Source organism: Anoplopoma fimbria, chromosome 5 (assembly GCF_027596085.1).
Source record: "Anoplopoma fimbria isolate UVic2021 breed Golden Eagle Sablefish chromosome 5, Afim_UVic_2022, whole genome shotgun sequence".
Classification (NCBI taxonomy): domain Eukaryota; kingdom Metazoa; phylum Chordata; class Actinopteri; order Perciformes; family Anoplopomatidae; genus Anoplopoma; species Anoplopoma fimbria.
Window position 1 is genome coordinate 10,285,007 of NC_072453.1, and position 20,270 is coordinate 10,305,276.

The 20,270-nt window shown below is 41.9% G+C and overlaps 1 protein-coding gene across 1 annotated transcript; it reads right to left on the reverse strand.

The window, feature by feature from the left end:
- Positions 1-893: 893 nt before the first annotated feature.
- Positions 894-19,991, reverse strand: map2k6 (mitogen-activated protein kinase kinase 6). The gene is made up of 12 exons (XM_054598719.1): positions 19,838-19,991; positions 9,444-9,507; positions 8,373-8,421; positions 7,221-7,334; positions 6,396-6,515; positions 5,579-5,695; positions 5,434-5,485; positions 4,760-4,887; positions 3,627-3,704; positions 2,544-2,683; positions 1,824-1,869; positions 894-1,074 (listed from the first exon to the last, which is right to left on the reverse strand). The coding sequence occupies exons 1-12, from the start codon at positions 19,929-19,931 to the stop codon at positions 997-999; spliced, it is 1,080 nt and encodes a 359-aa protein (XP_054454694.1). The 5' UTR covers positions 19,932-19,991; the 3' UTR covers positions 894-996.
- Between the last annotated feature and the right edge of the window lie 279 nt (positions 19,992-20,270).

A 20,270-nucleotide genomic window follows, 5' to 3' on the forward strand; every position in this document is an offset into this window, starting at 1 on the left:
AAGAAATGAATGTGTCCGACAAAAACTTCCCATAAAAAAAACAAAAAAAAACGTATGTAAACATGTCAACACAGTGAGCACAAGCTGTTTTTTGGGACAAACTACATCAAAACGCTGCAACTAAGAACAACATGAAGGTACCGGGGGATCCTGCATCCTGGCTGCAAAAACACTTAAATAACAGGAGCGTCACTTTAACTGAGGAGCTCTCGGTGACTCGATGAGACTTCAGAGGAAACAAGTTTCATTTTGAAAACCGTACCCTCTGACCAGAGAGAGAGAGAATCATTATCTCAACTCTGAGCGCGAAAACCGTGCAGTCCTGTGAACACACATACATATACAAACACACACACACACACACATATACAAACCCAGGCTCACTCACTCACACACACACACGGAGCCCAAAACGTGTAGTAACCCCCCCCGCGCTGTAATCAAGCGAAAGCAGTTGAAGTGCAGCTCGGCGTTTGTGAGCACTCGGAGCCTGCAGGTCTCCGACTCGTCTGAGCTCAGAGATAAATTCTGTACATGCAGTCAATTAATAAACCGATGCAACACTTTGAGTATACAAACATTTAGATTACACATAGATTACATCATTCATCTTTTTTTTCCTTTTATATATATATATATATATCTGCATCTTTTCACTCCGTTTTTTTCAGCAAAAACAAAAAAACAATGTAAATGGAGTTTGACCACGACGACTGAACTCCACGCGGTCGACTCGCTGACTATCGGTGGAGTAGAAGGAGGGAAAAACTAAAACCAAAGAGGGAGCTTTAGGGATTCCAGATTACATGTGAAGCCCCCCTCCATGTCAGGTGAGAAGACAGGGAGAACAGGTAATGGGTGGATGGGGGGGGGGGGGGGGTCGTTCTGCTTCGTCAGCATCTCCTTTGGGCTCCATCAGGAAGGAGGGGAGGGGGAGGGGGGGAGCAGGCAGGGAGGAGGCTGCGATTGGTGTCCGTCCTGTGCAGGTGAGGCGACTCAATCCCCCAAGATGACTTTCACAAAGCTGGCCACGTCGGTTTCTTTGGCCTCGTGGGAGGTGAAGAAGGGATGTTGCTGAGGAGGAAGAGGACATCGATTTAGTCTGATTACAAATGAATGCTATCACTTTGTCTTTAGACTCGACTAATATGACGGAGAACGAGACTCCGGACCGAACGCAATCGAGCTGCCCCAGAGAGGAGAGATGGAAGCTAAGCTAACCCAGCTAGGACCTGAGGCTACTTCACTACCCAGCATGCTCCTGGCTGTCTGATGCCCGGTCGCAGAAAAAGAAAAGATGGATGAAAGCAGCGGGATGTCGACAACTGTTGAGTCCACGTCTTCACAGAGACCTGGATCCATCGTGGTCCTAGATCAAGCTGCTCTTGACGGGCGGACAGCAGGACAGAGAGCAGGACTCCGGTGAGACGACAGGAGGTGGACTCTGTGTTTACATCATGATGCTTGGTGCTCAAATAAGTTGAAGGACAATGTTTTCCTTTTTTTTTTTTTTGCTGCTGCTGCTGTTTTCATTTCTTATGATGCAAATTAAAAAAATACATTACAGGAAATGTACTTCTGTTTTAGTTTTGTTTTGTTTTTCATGCGTTTGTTGCGTTACAAATGGGCTACAACTTTCACTCTGCATCCGAGTGTTGCATAACGACAATAAATGATCCTTGAACCCTTGAATGATTTATGCACCACAGCATCACAGCTCATCTATGTGACATGAAGGAGGTTCAGCCTCATCTGGTCTCAGGGCGCCCTCCAGTGTCTGATTACTTGTATTACAGGATCTGTTCAAACATTAAAACACTCACCATGAGTTCTGTGTAAGTCGGCCGCTCTTTGGAAACTTTCTTTAAGCTGCAGAAGTAAAAAAGAAACATTAATTCACAACAAATGCAGCTCATTACAGACACATCAGTCATGTACTGATCTCAGTCTTCAGACTCAAAGCTTCAATTTGCTGAATCTCAAAACATATGAATCAGTTTTTTCTCTCACGTTTTTCTCTTTAAAAAGGGAGACACTTCAGGTAAATAGGGTAAAAGAAAATAGTGCAAAATCTTCCAGTTTCACCAAGGAGTCTAGTTTAGTCCAAAACCAAGAACTTCACTTTAAGATTGATATAAAACAGAAAACGGCAGGAAAAGGCTGAAAATAACAAACATTTTCTGACATTTTTGCATAAAAATATACTAACAATTAATCGATTATTAGTTGGCTTTAATCTGAACATATCTGGCTCTGAAGGAAGGAAAGAAAGTAGTTTGTAAAACTGAATATGTTTTGTGTTTTGAACTGTTGGTCGGACTAAACGATCACTTTGAAGACGTCAGCTTGGACTCGAGGACTCAACATTTTAAATGTTTTTCAGAATAAAGCGTCAGTCATGTTCCGCTGAATTCATTCACTATGACATAGTCACTATGAAGCAACTTCCTCCTTTATTGTGTGGAGGGAGAGAAGAATTTAAAATGTGGAACTGAATGTTTTCTGTCTAATTAAGAAAAGAACAAGAGAAGAAGAAGACTCACCACAGAGAGGAGAAGTCCACAAACTCAGGGGAGAACTTGTCGGCAGGAAGTTGTGGCGACGGTTCTTCCACCACCTGCTTCAGCTGCTGGAACGGCGTTCCCCATGAGTCATAGGGGAAACGCAGGATGGCGAGCTCGATCTGGAAGAGAGGTCACTCTGAACATGAGCTGAAAGGCTGAATACATGTTGGTGTTTTTGTAAACCTGGACCCTATTTCACACGTTTTTCTGTCTGTTAAAAATGTAAACTTTTATGGTCAAATTGATAAATATGTTTCTGAAATAGCGTGTTTCATATTTATTCTCACATATATGTGCTGATTTTGTGGAGCTCTTTCGGCCACCGTATTATTCACTATATATTCACATAAACATCACTCAAAAAATCCCAATCATTTGACTAAATCTGCATGTAAACCCACTCAGGGATTTCCAACATATCTAATGATACAGAGCTGCAAGTTTTCCAACTGATTCAAAACAAAAAAAATCTCCTGAGGTGCTTCACTCCAAAGTTATTTCATATTCACTGTCCAGGTGGCTCTTTGGCTTATCGAGGAGGAACAGAGGCTTTAAAATCACCCAGAGTGTGTTTTGTTCCACACTGATTGCTCACTTTGTCTCGTCCAGTTGTGATGATCTCTGAGAGTTGAGACATAAACTACCGTCACTCAGGATTCATAATGACACTTTTCTTTTCACCTCCATCATTTAAAAGCTCACTCGAAAACACTCAGCACTCCTTTTGCCTTTCAAATTAGATTTGTGCCGGAACATTCGCTGCTCGTCTTTAATAGCCGGAACAAGAAGGAAAGAGAGGAGGAAGAGCCGGCGTTAAACGATGGGACGCTGCCATACATCGCTGGATCCTCGACGCCAAAAATATTCTCTGGTCTGAGTTGGAAATGTGCAAATGAGGAAGCTATGAATATTTAACGACTCAAAATAAAAACGTCTAGACACTACAGTGATTGAACGAGAGCCATGCCTCAAAGAACAAGATTTCTTTTTACTATTATGCATCGTTTTCACCCCTCATACACTTCTGCATTAATGAATAAAAAGAAATTAAAGCTGATTTACCATCGTGATTCCTAAACTCCAGATGTCAGATTTGACGCTGTAGCCCTTCTGGTTCGTCTCGGGGTTGATCCTCTCCGGCTGCGGGACAGAAGAAAGGATGATGTCACTCATGGCAGCGGCTTTTACAGTCTTCACTCTTGTCACAGTGTAGGAAAGCCCATTGCTATCACCGATGACTTTGTCTCATTTTCTACATGCATGAAAGCATGGTGGTAATTAGTAACCTAGCTAGCTAAATAGCCAGCTGCTTAATGGGTAAACTACAAAAATAACGTAATGCTTAATCTACACACTCATGTCACAGGGTAGGAAAGCACTTTGCTATCGCCAAATGAGTGACATCTTTGTTCAACTCATTTTCTGTAACCAGTGTAGCATAAAAGCACAATGGAATGGACTAGCTAGCTAGCTAACTAACTAGCCAACTGCTGAATGGGTATATACTAAAAAACACAATGCCTTATCTACACAATCTTATCACAGTGTAGGAAAGCACATTGCTTTCACCCGATGAGTTCGCCTCATTTTCTGTAACCTGTGTAGCATGAAAGCATGGTGGAATTAGCAAGCCAACTAGCCATCTGCTAAATGTATAAAATGTTAAACTTCAATCCACACCAAAGACAGACTTTGTATACAGTCTATGCTCTTATCACAGCAAAGGGAAACACATTGCTAACGTCGGATAATGTACCAATCACTGCTCTTTAGTACCAGAGCGTACTAGCCAATCACAGCACAGTGGGCGGGACTAGGCAGAAGATTCTTGTGGGAATAAAATTACACTTGAGCTTGTTGGCAAACAGTTGATTTAGCAGTTAGGTAGCAACATGATGAGTAATAAGGCAACTTTGTGTCACCTGTTGATTGTAATGACTATTCTCTCTGTTTTAGCTCTGTTTTTGGTCTCCACCTACTCCCGAGGGAAACATCTGTCTCTTTAACTGCTAAATGCTCCACTATGTTCACCAGCTAGACTGTAACTGCTGATCAGGAGGGGTACAGTGTTTTTTTTTTTACAGCTTTTACATGAAAAAAATGTTATGAGAGAAATGTTATGTTCATCACAATTAGCGACTTCTTTCACATTGTCCCTCGCTTTAAAACGAAGCTCCACTTGTTCTCCTGCTTACCGCCATGTAGGGTTTGCAGCCGGCGTCCATTGTTTTAGCCACCGAGTCGACCAGGTAGCCGCTGATGCCAAAGTCGCACATCTTCACCTGACCCTGAGTGTTGATCAGCACGTTGGACGGCTTCACGTCTGCAACCGAAAGAAAGACAGTCACAAAACAGTCACTCTCTGTGGTCTCTGGTAAAGACTGACTGTGTGTGACTCTATTTTTGTCACTTGTAATCTTTCTGAATGAATACATGAAGATGTGATGCAACACGAGTCACACAGTGGCCATTGCGAGGCCGCAGAGGTTTGACACAGGAAGTGTTAACCCTTAATGGAGCATAACTATAACCACAACTGTAACTGTGTGCTCATAAATAAAAGCTATAAATAATGTCTACTTTATCTTTGCTGAACATGTTCAAATAATTCTGTACAGTTTGAAGTATTATTTCTAGCGTTAAATTTATTTTAATTTATTACAAATGGTAGTTTCAAGATTCTGATGATAGATTTTTAATATCATATGGAAAAGAATGGCTGCCTGAGAGGTCATGAAAAAAAATAACTCTTGAGCTAATGGGCTGAAACGGCGGTGTGGTCCTTTAATGAGAGCTGGATGGAGCATCACAGAAGTGGGTATTGACACTGCCTCTGAGAGGTTTAATGGGTCTCCACTCAGACTCTTACCTCTGTGTATGACTTGCAGATTGCTGTGCAGATGCTCCAGAGCTTTTACTATCTGTAACAACAAAGCCCGTCAATTAGCAAACGAGAGTTGCGTAACAAACATGTGTCATTCAATTAACGTGAGATATTCAAACGAAAAACCCACCGAGACGGCGATCTTTCCCAGGATGTCCTCGGGGATCGTCATGCCCTTCTCGATCACCTGCTTGTAGAACTTGTCCAGGGACGTGTCCATCAGCTCCATGCAGATCCAGACGTCGCCCTGGCAACAGACGAGGCAAATTTGGAAAAAGAGATGCACCAGGAAGCATTCCAGACAAACAGACGGGAAGCGACAGAGTTGTTTTTTTTCCAGTGTTAACAGTCAAAACGAGGAAATCCTGAACATCCACTCGCTGCTGCAGGAAGTTGTCTGCATCCGAACGTCCTCACAGTTGTTTGTCACTATCTGACTGTTTGTCATTAATACACAATGGTGGCTTATAACTCTGTATAAATATAGTTGTAATGACTAAAACAATTTCATCATGCTTAAAACAATATTCATCACACATTAAAAAACATTTTATGATGACTTATAAGGTTAAGTATCACAACACTTCATAACTGCAAGGATAATAAGGTATTATAATTCTTATAGTTGTAATACATAATTATCTTTTTACAATGATTCATAATCACTGTTATGATGCATTATAATGTGATTATAAGTTACTCTTAAGTGGTCATTGTATGATTTAAGTAAATTTACAAAAAAATTGTGTTGCTCTTGCATTTTTATTTTAATGCTTTATAACAGTGGATATAATTCATAATATAAAGATTATAATGTTTTACAACTATGGTAATTATAATACACCATGATCCTTACATTTTCTTTACGAAAATGCAGACATACTTGACCTGATGAGTCCTTGTAAAATTCTTTCTTTTAAGTGTTTTGCATCCCTACACGATGTTACCTCTCTGAAAAGCGCTCCGTAGAAGGTGACCGTGTAGTAACAGTCCACCGTCCTCATGGAGATGTCGAGATCCATGAGCAGCCTCTTCTGCTCCTGAGTGTTCACTGTGGCCCGGATCCGCTGAGGGAGGACGGACAGGAAGTACAGCACTTCAGAAAGACTTAGAGCAGATCCACACACAATCCTCACTCATGATAATGTCTTTGTGTTTGTCTTCTCGTACTTTCTATTTCTTTACTTATGTCACTTGAAAAGATCAGGGAAGCTGTACTTCTAGCTCTGCCAAGTGAGGCCAATGCTTCATGTCTTAAAGCTGCATTCTCTCTAATGTCCATCAGGGGGCGACTCCTCTGGTTGTATAGAAGTCTATGAGAAAATGACTCTACTTCTCTCTTGATTTATTCCCTCAGTAAACATTGTAAACATGAGTTTATGGTCTCAATCTCTAGTTTCAAGTCTTCTTCAATACAGCATGATGTTCATTTAGTAAATGATGGTCCATTTAGAGTCAAACAGACCATAAAGCAGGGTATGCTTTAGGGCGGGGCTACACACTGATTGACAGGTATCTACCAGAGACGTGTACGGCGTCTCTACATCACTCCTACTCAGTCCACATATGGTCACTTCCTGTTCACTGGTTGCGAAAAAAACAACATGGTGACGGCCGTAATCCAAGATGGCGGCGGAGTAATCGCCAAACACAAGGCTTCATAACATCAGTCCACAAACCAATGGGTGACATCCAGTGACTACGTCCACTTCTCATATACAGTCAATGGTTCACACACCATACACAGAGGGGGTTGTGGGTACGACACTCACCTTCACCGCCATGATCAGGCCGCTGGGAACGTGCCTCATCTTGTCCACCACGCCGTACGCTCCTCGGCCGAGCTCGCATATCTGCTCCAGGTCATCGGCCTTCACTTCGAAGTTCTGCTCCAGACACAACGAGGGAAGAAGGTCAGAGGTCAGAGGTCGATACGAAAAAGTGAATGAAGCTGTGATTACTTTAACAGCAAAAACAGGTGCTGATCAAATCAACTTTGAGATTCTTATCATCTAACATTATGAATCGATTTTTAAAGATATAACTAAATATAAATAATAATATACAAACAAATACTACTACTCATGGACAGTAATCCTACACACCAATCAAAGTTGCGTCAAGCGTTATTGTTTGATAAAAAAAAGCTTTACAATTTTATTTATATATCAGGCAGCATTTTTTATTTTGTATAAATTAAATCCTATTACTGAGAAGGCACTGAGAATTGAGAAATACTAAACACTTTTCAGTAAAAATGTATTATTTGTGCAAGTTTAACATGAATAAATATTAAACCTTTTGCCTGTCTGTGTTTACATTATTGCATTCAGTTGATCTCACTTTTAAAAAATATTAAAACTTGATAATCTTATAAAATTTGACTCTGCTTTCATGCCTTTTCATCCGCCTTTTATTAGTGCACAGCATACTGGAGTAGATCCTGAAATTAGCAACTCTTTATACGGAATCAAGAATCGATTTTGAATTGAATTGTGAGAAACAGAAAGATTCACAGAATGTAAAGAAGCTCTGAAGTCTGACTCACTGAACACATTCTCCTCCAGGATGCAGCAAGATGCTCAACTTCTTTTATGCCATTCGAGCAAACACAATAAACTCAGTTTGACTTCTGGCCAACTCGAGCACAGAAAAAAGTGGGCAGCTCTGCCAATGGAAAATTCCACTTATTTGATGAGTTTAAAATAAATATTTTTACGGCCTGGTGGGCGATAAAAGGCATTCCACTCTCCCCACAATCAGAAGTGTTCAATTCGGCCGTAATGTTCAGCGGGCCGTTCTTTACAGCTACCAGACGCTTTACTGAGCCGAGTGAGGAGTTATGTAAGAGTCAAAGGTAAGAGAGAAAAAAAAAAAAACATCAACCTTGACTGGGATTAGAAAAGGTGCAAAAATAAAATTACCTTCTCTCCGATGGTTACACAAGCTTTTGAATCCAAATCTCTAGGGGGTCTGAAACACACAGACAGACATTTTATTACTGATGAACTGGTTAAATTTGACTTCTGAGGAACAAACAACACAGTGAAGAACAAAGTAAATGTCTGAAAAATGGTAGAAGAGAAAAAACATACAATTAAATAAATGAATGAAAAATAAAATTCTTACAATCTAAAAAAAAATTACAAATTAATTAAAATACAAATGAAAGAAATCAATAAAATCACAAAAATTAAAGAAAAAAATAATAATTCAGAAATAAATCCAATAAAAAAAAGGTTTATAAAAAATAGAAATTAACTACATTCTAAAAAAATAAATAAAATGATAAATGCTACTGTTAAAAAACATAAAATTATAAAAGACAAATGTAAAAAAACCTCACTTTTTTAAATATATATATATATATAAATAAATAAATTCTCAAATTAAAGAAAGTAATAAAAATAACCAAAAAATAAATATTTAAGATTTAAATACATTTTAAAAGATAAATGAAATAGAAAATGTAATTTAAACTAATACATTCAACAACGTGAATGCACTAAACCCCCACATTTCCACAGAGTGAGATGAGGCTGAAAGTCTGATATTTCTCATGAATTTGGCCTGAAACCAAAACGCCTCTCTGCTGCTGCAGGTTTCTCAATGAAGATGATTCACCTTAAAGAAGTACTGAACATTCAGACGATGTTCGTGGAGGAGGAACAACATGAACAAATATAGTCTTATTGTGTTGAAACTGTGCAAATGTCAGGGGTGTGATGTGAAGAGATGAATGCTTTTACAGTCACGGTGTGTTCGAGCATCAGCTTGTTCGAATTCCAAGAACAAGCTGATGCACTCGTCATGAGGAAAAAGATAATATGAGCGTCATTTAACGTTATTCTCCTGTTTACTACAGTTTCTTAGATAATCATTAAACATATCCAGCATTCTGTCAACAGGTTTATAATAACAGGAGCTGAGGATGAATAAAGAGCCTTGGATGGGATAAAGCCTGGTTGTAAACATGGTGTAGTAAAGAGTCTTACGCTGCGGCGGGCTGAGGCTGCTCAAACACCTCCTTGGGGAGCTTGAGCACCGGCTTCCTCTTACCTGGAAACACACACAAAAAGACATAATTAGAAAATAGTTGATAGAAACCATGAGACGATATTAGAAAGGTAAAGGTCTATTTGTGTCAGGACTAGGGGTTTAAGAAAATATAGAAAATATCGAGTATTGCAATATTATGTTTCATGATACTGAATCGATTTTCCAAAACACTGTTTTCGAGTTTAATTATTAGTTTACATGCAAAGATGAATATTTACTTTTTGCAAAGAGATGTACCCTCTCACTGTAGAGCGATGACGTTTACTGTTACAGGGAGTAAATTATTAGAGTGCATTTTTTTCATGTGTTCTTTATACTTTGACAGTTTTCCTAAAATAAGACTTAAAAAATCTCAATATATCGCCTGGTTTACAGAATCCAAATATATGTGATATGTTGAATTGTAACCCTTGTATCATGATACGTATCTTGGCGATACACATCCCTAATCAGGTCATTGTGAATAATGTGTAGATAAATAATAGAGCTTTCTTTTCTTTACATGAATATGATCAATTGATTCATCAAGTATGTCATTTGCAAAAATATTTGCCCAAAACAAACATTCCTGTTTCCCAAAAAAATCAGTTCCTCATCTGATTTTACACAAAAAGTTCAGCTTTATAACTATTTATGTCAGTGAAGCGATTAGAACGATTATTGTCATAATCCATTAATCTGATGATTTAAAAAAATATATATATTATTGATCATTATCAGGTCTTTAAAATGTGAGAAAACACACAAGTTTCCGGAGCTGATACGTCCTCAAACCAACTGTTTACTGCAGTAAAATGTGAGGGTTTCTAAAGGGAGTCCACACTTTTGTCCACATGGGGCGCCAAAATCAACACAAAGTTCCTGGTAGCAGCTAAAGGTAATGATATATGTAATGATATAAGTGCCAAAACCTTAAGACTGGCATTTTAAAATGATGGCTGCTACTAATGATTGTTTTCATTATTGAGTGATCATTAAACATTTAGTTTCAGGTTGACGTCCTCTTCAAATGACCAAAACAAAAAAATACAAATAGTAATTATTCTTTCATACAAAATAAAGAAATGCAAGAAACATTTGAGAAGCTGAAACCATGAAAAAGTTTGATTCAAATCGTTGAAGATTGATTTTCTAGTTTAATCCCTTTATGCAGCTCATCTCTGTGTGTCTGATGCACCGACATCTCAGAATCCATTCAGAAACTTCCGTGATGGTTAAGTGAAGCAGAGAGCAGACCGATGAGACTCTAGAGAGGACGGCCTCGCCGGTAGCCGAGCATACCACAAGATGAAAGCATACTTAAGTTCTTAACATAGCTCTCTGGATGAGAGATCAGTGAGTCGTCCTCTCTCTCTCTCTCTCTCTCCAGCAACAAACATCACCACGAGAGCTGTTCTGTCAATGTCCACACAAGCTGCTGCAACTTAAAGAGGAACTTCTATCAAAACCTTAAGGACATTCAGAGTCGGTGCTTGTTGTTCTACGAGGCCCATTTGTGCTGAGTAACATGTTGCTGCAGGTTTAATGTCAGAACGCTGATGTCCAGAGCTCGCAGCCACTTCAAAAAAACTCCCACTGATGCAGAGTGATGACTCAAACTTCCTGCAGCAGCCGACAAACACACAGAGCTTCTCATGTGTTACATCCAGGCTACGATTCCTACCGTTTCCTGTCTCATCGCAGACTTACGCTTGGACACAGCGAGTGACTCCAGATCCTGACTGAATGGAACAGACGCTGAGAGCGAGAAGAAGAAGAAGAAGAAGAAGAAGAAGAAGAAGAAGAAGAAGAAGAAGAAGAAGAAGAAGAAGAAGAAGAAGAAGAAGAAGTCTGGCAGCTCAGGTGTGCTTGCTTCATCTGGAGCTGCTGCACTGGTGGATTAACGGCCGGGCGGTGTGTTAACGGGGCGTCACAGGTTGCTAAGGGTGGGACTCTGTGTGTGTGTGTGTGTGTGTGTGTGTGTGTGTGTGTGTGTGTGTGTGCGCCTCGTCTCCATGCAGCATCTGGCTCAAACCTCCTCAGACTGGGCTGACCTGCTGCGAGCCAGTTAGATGTGGCAGCAAAACGCATGTTCTGATCTGAGGGAGGCAGCCATGTTGGATCTGTATCTGATATACGTGTGCGTGTGTGTGAGCAGCTGACGCACAACACTTTAAGGTGATGTTTAAGACCGCCGCCCTTCTGATGTCACAACCTGCTATTTAAAAGTAAAACTGAAGGTGTGTCGGCTTCAAAAGACATCTGATGGCTCCAGAAGAAAAACTGGAAAAGTCTCACCAAACAAAAAAACACATGAAGCTGTGGACAGATCAGTCAGTGGAAAAGCTGCCAGGGAGGCACACACACACACACACACACACACACACACACACACACACACACACACACACACACACACACACACACACACACACACACACACACACACACACACACACACACACACACACACACACACACACACACACACACACACACACACACACACCAGGTTGGTTCACAGTGCAGGGTGTGACTCTGCTATGCGGCCCTCAGCCGGTGGCCTCTCGCTGCCTCCTGCTCGTTCCACTTTGCAAAGCAGCTTTGTTGCACTAAAAATGTCAGTTTGAGCTCCTCCTACACGCTTTTACACAGACAACAATAGTAACTGGAAACCAGCTCGCTCTGCTAACACACACTGAAGGCCTCAGAGAGAGAATAAGCACCTGCATATTCCTAGAATATCACTAGAATGATAGATTTTTAATCTGCATCAGATAACTGGAGTCATGCCGATTGGCTGCTGATGTTTAATGGAGGTCAGAGATATAACACAGCTGAGATTACATATTATTGTAGTCCAACAGGAAGTTAGCATCTCACTGATTCTCTTCACAAAATGACAATGGGATTCTTACGCTGGATTTTGGATTATTGCAGAAAATATCGAAGCGTTTCTGATGATAACACGTTTTGTTCGACAAGATACTCTTCACAAATGAACATTTGAATACAATCAGCAGAAGTAAAAAACTAACGTTAGGCTATAAAGGAACTCCACATGAGTTACCAAACTGTTTCCATATTTGAAATGCGGAGGAGTAACAAAGAGATGTGGTATACGTCTCTGGTAGAGACCTGTCAATCACAGTAGCCCCGCCCCTAAAGCAGACCCTGCTTTATTGTCTATTTGACTCTAAATGCCACTCTGGAGAATTTGGAAGCTTTTATCAGGCAGCAACCTCTGGTTCTGCAGAGTGAAGCCGATGCAGAAGTGTCCTAACACCTGCATTCTCTCTACTGTCCATCAGGGGGCGACTCCTCTGGTTGTATAGAAGTCTATCAGAAAATGACTCTACTTCCCTCTTGATTTATTCCCTCAGTAAACATTGTAAACATGAGTTTATGGTCTCAATCTCTAGTTTCAAGTCTTCTTCAATACAGCATGATGTTCATTTAGTAAATTATGGTTTATTTAGAGTCAGATACACTCTCAATGTATTTATAAGCCATAGACTGTGTATGTTGCTCCATGTGACAAGATAATCTTAAACTCTGCACTAATGGATCCAGATTCACTCACACAACTAATCAGTTCCTCTTGACTCTCTCTGCCCTTCCTCTAAACCTCGGTGGAATCTGACTCATGACCTGCGTCCCAACAAACGGCCTTTTCAGCAGAACTCTTTACACACGGAGAGAACGGATCAATGCATCCTCTGCATTAACCTGACATGAACGTCTGTCAGATGATCGACCGCTAAAAACAACGTCAGAACAAAAGCGTCACTGTGCGACGACGACGGAGCCACAGCATCGTTTTTTTCTTCCTCTGCAGCCGTCAGGTCGCTCGGATCATGAGACGAGAGGAAGAGGATTTATTCTCCAAACCTCAACATGCACACCGACATGCACACCGACATGCACACCACATGCACACCGACATGCACAATGCATTCAGTCCTCTTTAATATAGACACACAGGCGAGACAACACACGGTGCTGCAGATCTGTATGTAAAGAGCTGCATGTTGTGGCGCTGCAGGAGATGCAGATGCAAACGTGCAAACCAAACTGTCGTGCAGGCTCAACGAACAGAAATGGATTCAGAGCTGCAAAACCTGCTGCTGCTGAAGAAACGACTGAAAGAGAGAGGAGGTGGAGGGTGGTGGGAGGGGGGGGTCGGCGGGGCAGATGATTATGTAATCTGTGTGGCTGGAAGAAATATGTGCTCTGCTTTGATTCGCAATGAATTCAGATCTTTGATTTAAAAGGAAAAGTAGCATTTAGAGCAGAAATAATCAGTCAATTAATCGACCAATCAGCTGGAATGTTGACAATTAAATCAGTTCAGTCATTTTTAAGTAAAAAAGGCCCCAAAACAAATCACTGATTTCAGCTTCTTAGATGGAAATATATCTGCTTGTTTTCTTAATCATTTATGACGATATCGATTTATAAAAAATAAAAAACATTGGAAGGAAAATAATTGTTGTGCTGCAGCTGGTAAACTTTAATCATGTTTCCTGTGAGTAAAATGTAAAATATTTCCAACTGACAAGCAGTGAAGTATTAGTATTAAGTAGCATTAAGCAGCAACTATCTAAAGCTTTAGGCCTCGGGGAAACGGCCGAGGCCTTACCCGACAAGCGGGGTAAAAACACACAGCTGTAAAGGGGTGCGCTGGATTCATAGCACAAGACGTCACCAAATTGTGAAATAGAATGCAGCACAATAATTGTTCTATGTCGATTATCTTGTTTTCATAATGGTTGGAAGTCAATTTAAAGCTGAACTTAAACACAGTCAATGTACTAAGTTGCTTTCTGACAGAAGGCTGACAAGGAAACGCAGTGATCAACCTAAAAATATCCCGTTTGAGACGTTCTCCAGATTTTTGTTGCATAACTCAAAACACACACAACTCCTTCCTTTATTCCTGCCGAGCTCAGCGTCAAACCTGCACGCTGTGGTCGGCGGTGTGGGTTAAATCAAAAGCAGCAGCACGCATCGGGCCCGGTGTTTCGCGGGTCACGAGCTCCAGCATGCAGTGTGATGATGCCCGAGCGAGGCCGAAAGGAGGACGGTGTCTGAGCTCTCCCAGAGTCCACCACACCCGGAAAAACCAGAACGCAATCAGCCTCGACGGGCACGCTGCAGAGAGCGGCGAACGGGAGAGAAATAACGCTGACAGGGAAGGTTTGGTGCAGAAACAGAGATGTGTGTGTGTGTGTGTGTGTGTGTGTGTGTGTGTGTGTGTGTGTGTGTGTGTGTGTGTGTGTGTGTGTGTGCAGATGACGGCAGGCCTGTGTGATAACGAGCCCCGGACACACACACGCACTCAGTCTGGAATTCCAACAATCCCAAGAATTCCCTGAATGGAATTCCACAGAGCCGGAGGAAGACGGATCAATCACGGGGGACAGGGGACGGGGGACGACGACAGGAAGAGACAACACAGAGATCAACACAGGACAGAAGGAGGGGGGGGGGGAGTGGAAATAACTCCCTCTCCTCGTCTCTGGTAGCGTGTGAGACACTCTACACCCCCAAAAGATGGCCGCTCCTTTAGGTTACAGCTGTTGGAAGCTTTCTTCGGGAGCGCGGTGTACTTCCTGTGCACTCGACTCAACCCGAGGAGGTTCTAGCTGAAGGAGGAGAGCGTCGGGGGCGTCTGCTTCAGGTTCTCCTCAGGGGGGAACGCTGGTTCCACTTGGACGGAGAACTGAGACCACGGCGGCGACGACAAACCTACGTCACCATATCAGATTCAGTTCACTGCACCAGGATCGCGGCAAAAATAATTCACGATAACGAAATTATTTTGGTATCCATCAGTCAAATTCAACCTTTAGCTTTGTTTATTGAGAATTATTTATTTTAAAATAATGTTTATATTTTTATTCTATTATTTTTTGCTTTTCTTCTGTTGTAACCCATAATTAAACAAGAATTTCCTTCAGGATTAATAAAGTTATATCTTATCTTATCTCATAAATGGCCTCCTGCTGTAGAAATGCACTTTTTAATGACACAGCATAATTTCATTATTTACAGCTAACTAGTTTGCTGTCGCCCTGACAACATGGGAGACAGCCAGACTGTATCCGCCACTAAAGATGACAGCAGAATGTTAATGGATTAGACGATTGTTTATTTATTAATTTGTTAAGGCCTTTTATCAAGTAAAATGAAAAACAAATCATCACTTTGGCAAAGTTGATCTTTTTACCATTTCTCTGACTTTAAATAAAACAAACAAATTGTTAAAAAATGTATCCAGAGATGAATCGTTTATGCAAATAGCAAAAAAACCACTGTGTTTTAACCTGAGCCTTATTTCTCCACACGCACGCACACACACACACGCACACACACGCACACACACACATCAATTTACTGAGATTCTTTTCACGGCTGACTTGCTAATTGGAACTGGTGATGACTTGTTTTATTCAACACAAGCAGAAAACACCAGTGCTTTAAAAAAATAAGCACACAGGTATAAAACCAGCTGACTGTTGATGTAGCGTTAAAATGACCTTCAGGTTGCTCTCATTCTATAACAACTGTCTGCAATTCAACCCAAAATCACCATCCACAGAGAGAGATATATATCTATATTAATATAGATAGAGAGATAAATATTCCCTCCAGAGGAAGGGGAATCTGTAGCTTAAACTATTTTTCAAACAATTCAGAAGTGAGATACAAACAGAAGATACAAAGTTTGGAGTTAAATAAAAGAAAAGAAGTTCACATGTTTTGTGCAATTAAATGGAGCAGATCAACGTCTCCATCCAGCTGCAATGCATTTTATCATTTGCATCCACTGCGTTAAAGTGAGAGACTGTTCTACTGTGCAACACCCCCCCCCCCCCTCACTCCCATCCTCACCCCATTTCAGCAGCCAACCTGCTGTCATCACGACTGCGACATGAGTCTCTCGCTTTCAGCACAAAGTCTTTATTTAACTTTACTGCAAAACATCTCATAATTGCATCACATACCTCTGCACACGGGTTTAAAATACATATCGTTACCAGCTCTCAAAGAAGTAGCTGCAGTCTGAATGCATGCATGCTTACTCAGCGCCCCCCTTTCAGAAAAGAGAAGTACAGTAAGTGGATCATGTGAACAATGCTCTGAACAATTCCACTGTTATGCAGCAGAAAAAAGAAAAAAAAGCAGCTACAGGCCTGGAACTGCACCAACAATCGGCCCTGTCGAAACAGCAAAATTAGTGCAAGTGCAGCCTCCGTACATTTGCATGACAAACGGGACGTTTGTGCAGGAGAGCGAGGGGCGGCCGGGGCTGCAGGGGGACGCTAGGCCGAGAGGACCGCCGAGCTCAGAACAGAGCAGTGCGCCCAACGATGAGGGCAAAAAAACTGTCCAGAACACACAGGACAGAGCTGGAGACAGTAGACCTAACATGCATCTGAGCCCAATGATGAGAGAGTGGAAGGAAACCTGCAGCAGAGTGAAGAGACTTCACACAGTCTGGCATGATTTCAATAAAACACAAGGACACGATGCTTATTTTAGCTCTGCAGATTTGTACTCATTTCCTTCAGCGGTTGTAAGTTACACAACACTTTTATGTTGAGCAGTCGCTGTAGAGCTGCAGGTAACAGAACAGTGTGTTCATTACACAGAGGAGCAGAAATATGTTAATCTGATTTATAGTCTTGTTTACAGGCGCAAAACTCCGGTTCAGAAAAATGAAGCCAATGTGTTTAAGTGTCTTAAAGCTGCATTCTCTCTACTGTCCATCAGGGGGCGACTCCTCTGGTTGTATAGAAGTCTATGAGAAAATGACTCTACTTCTCTCTTGATTTATTCCCTCAGTAAACATTGTAAACATGAGTTTATGGTCTCAATCTCTAGTTTCAAGTCTTCTTCAATACAGCATGATGTTCATTTAGTAAATTATGCTCCAAATAGACCATAAAGCAGGGTATGCTTTAGGGCGGGGCTACACACTGATTGACAGGTCGACACCAGAGACGCATATAGCGTCTCTACGCCATTCTTCCGCGATCCAAATATGGTCACTTCCTATTCACTGCCAAATAAAACAAAGAAACCAATGGGTGACGTCACGATGACTTCATCCACTTCTGAACGTTAAACCACAACAACAAAAGTGAGGGAACATTTTGTATTCAACACCACAACAGAAAAAAAAAAAATCGTACGTAAAAGCAAAGCTGTTTACTTCCTTCAAGTAAGATCAGCTTGTCAAAAAAAGTTCCAGCTTCATTTGGGATCAGGTTACATGGGTTTGAATTCATTCAAATGATATTATGTGTTAGTTCTCATATGTTCAAAGTCGACTATTTCAAAAACTGTAACAATAACATGCTGGTTACTGTAAACTGTAAAATAATTATTGTCTAGAGCAGCAACTAAATCTTTTTTTCTAATCAGTTCACCCAATTGATCATTTAACACAACTTCCCAACAGCTTGTTTTGTCCAACGATGTGAAGATTTCAATTCAAAATCACGTGAAACTAGAAAACATTGCAGATAATCCTCAGAGTGGAGAAGAAGGAACCGACAAATGTTTGCCGTTTGAAACTTGATAAATGACTTAAAGGATTTTCAGAAATGCAGAAAAAACATATCCGTCACACTTCCCTAAAGACAAAGGTTACGTCATCAGATTGTTTTGTCCAAAATTTTAAAACAACATGAAACTTGAAGCAGCAAATTCTCAACAAATGACGAGCAGGAACTGGGAAATAAACTAAGCCATTATCAAAATAGCGGTGACATATTTGATTTCTGTAATAGACGAATCTTTGCAGCTCTGATAAATAATTTGCTTCTTCATCACTCAGAAACATTCAGCCTCGTGGTGACCGACATTGTCATTTTTGTTCTCGTTTCCGAGTCCATAAAAAAAAAAACGTTATGTGGTAAACAATCGATTAATCTGCTTTTGCTTTCAGCTCTACATGAGTGTGTGGGTTGTGTGCGGATGCTTCCTGCACCGCACACATCATCAATGAATGACAACAGAAACCTACTTCTGCTCTACAGGAAAGTCCCGGACCGACTCATTCATCTACAGAGACGATGAAAAAAATATATATATAATATATATATATATATATATATATACACACACACGTCTGTGCATTATTCATCATCATGAACTGGCTGCAACAAGACAGTTCCTCTCTGTGTGTGAAGGTGGGCGGACAATTGACTGTAGCAGAGAAACACTGAGAGGCTCTGACCATCAGGGGCTTTGTCTCTGCTACCTGTTCACTACTCTCTCTCTCTCTGTGTGTGTGTGTGTGTGTGTGTGTGTGTGTGTGTGTGTGTGTGTGTGTGTGTGTGTGTGTGTGTGTGTTCTACATGTTGTGCAATGAACCAGCCTCACTCTGGACTTCTTGGAAAACACAGCAAGGGGAGGAAAACTCACTGCAGCTGTGTGTGTGTGTGTGTGTGTGTGTGTGTGTGTGTGTGTGTGTGTGTGTGTGTGTGTTGTTTTTCTGCAAAAATGCATTTACTGGAGATCCCTCAGAGCTGCAGGACGTTTTCTCCACAAGCTCAGTGCTGCTGCTGCTGCTGCTGGGTGATAAAGTTTGGGGGTCAAAGTGTGACGTGCACGCTTCCCGTCTGCAGGCTGAGGAGGGAGAAGCCTGGACACCCAGAGGTTTGACACATATCCAGTTGCCTGGACAGAAGCAGCAGCTGACAGGACTCTTTCTGCTTGGAGACCCCCCCCACCACCACCACCACCACCACCCCCCCCTGTTCCTGAACGCACCACCACCACTTCAATGCTCATAAACAAAAATTCTATATTTAGATTTTTCATTTTCTGCCCCATAAGCAGAATCAAATCAACAGCCAATAAGCACTCAAAAGTTGACCTCTGACAGCTGACACACACACACACACACACACACACACACACACACACACGGGGGACGCCCTCCTGCAACCATAAAGCGCGCACACATCTATTTCATTATTTACCTTTGAGCAATTTGTGCACCACGAGCGCGTGCATTAACTCGTGCAGAGTTTCATAATAAAGAGCGACTATCTCGTGACCCCCCCCCCCCCCATAGCTCCACATCCCCGCTAATAACGTGGAACGGGCGCGAGCACACACGCATCAAGCAAGCAAGCATCGTCTCACCAGGAACTGTGCAAAGGGGGAGATCTGGAGCAGGAAATGCAGCTGCCCCCCCCCCCTCTAACGCATGCAACTTTAACATGCACCGGCCGCGCTCGCGCTGCTGCACGCTGCATGCTGCACGCCCTGCAGCCCTGCAGCAGTGAGTGCACGTCTGCAGTCTGTGCACGGATCGGTTTCGTGTTCTTACCTCCCTTCGGCTGAGACATTTCCCCTTTGCTTTGATGAGGGGGGGGAGGGGAAGCACTAAAGACTTTGCCTTCTTTCTCGCTCCCTCCCTCCATCGCCCTCGCGCTGGAGAGCTTCGGGCGGCTCGCTCTTGCAGACAAGAGATGCAAATAAAAGAAAACCCAAAAAAAAAAAAAAAAAAGAAGAACGAGCCTCGATCTTCATGCACTTGGAGCCTTTGTGCGTCCTGAGCGCGCGGGTCGGTGCAGGAGGCGGTGTCGCGGATGCACGGCCCGCGCGAGCTTCGTGGGGGGGGGGGGGGGGGTGGTGCACGAGGTGATTCTGCAAATGCACTGCAAAGGATTTCTCCGCAGCAGTTACATGATGGGCCGAGGCTGGCAAGCTGAAAGCTCCTAACTTGGATCAGTGTGAGCCCCCTTGCGAGAGAACGTTCT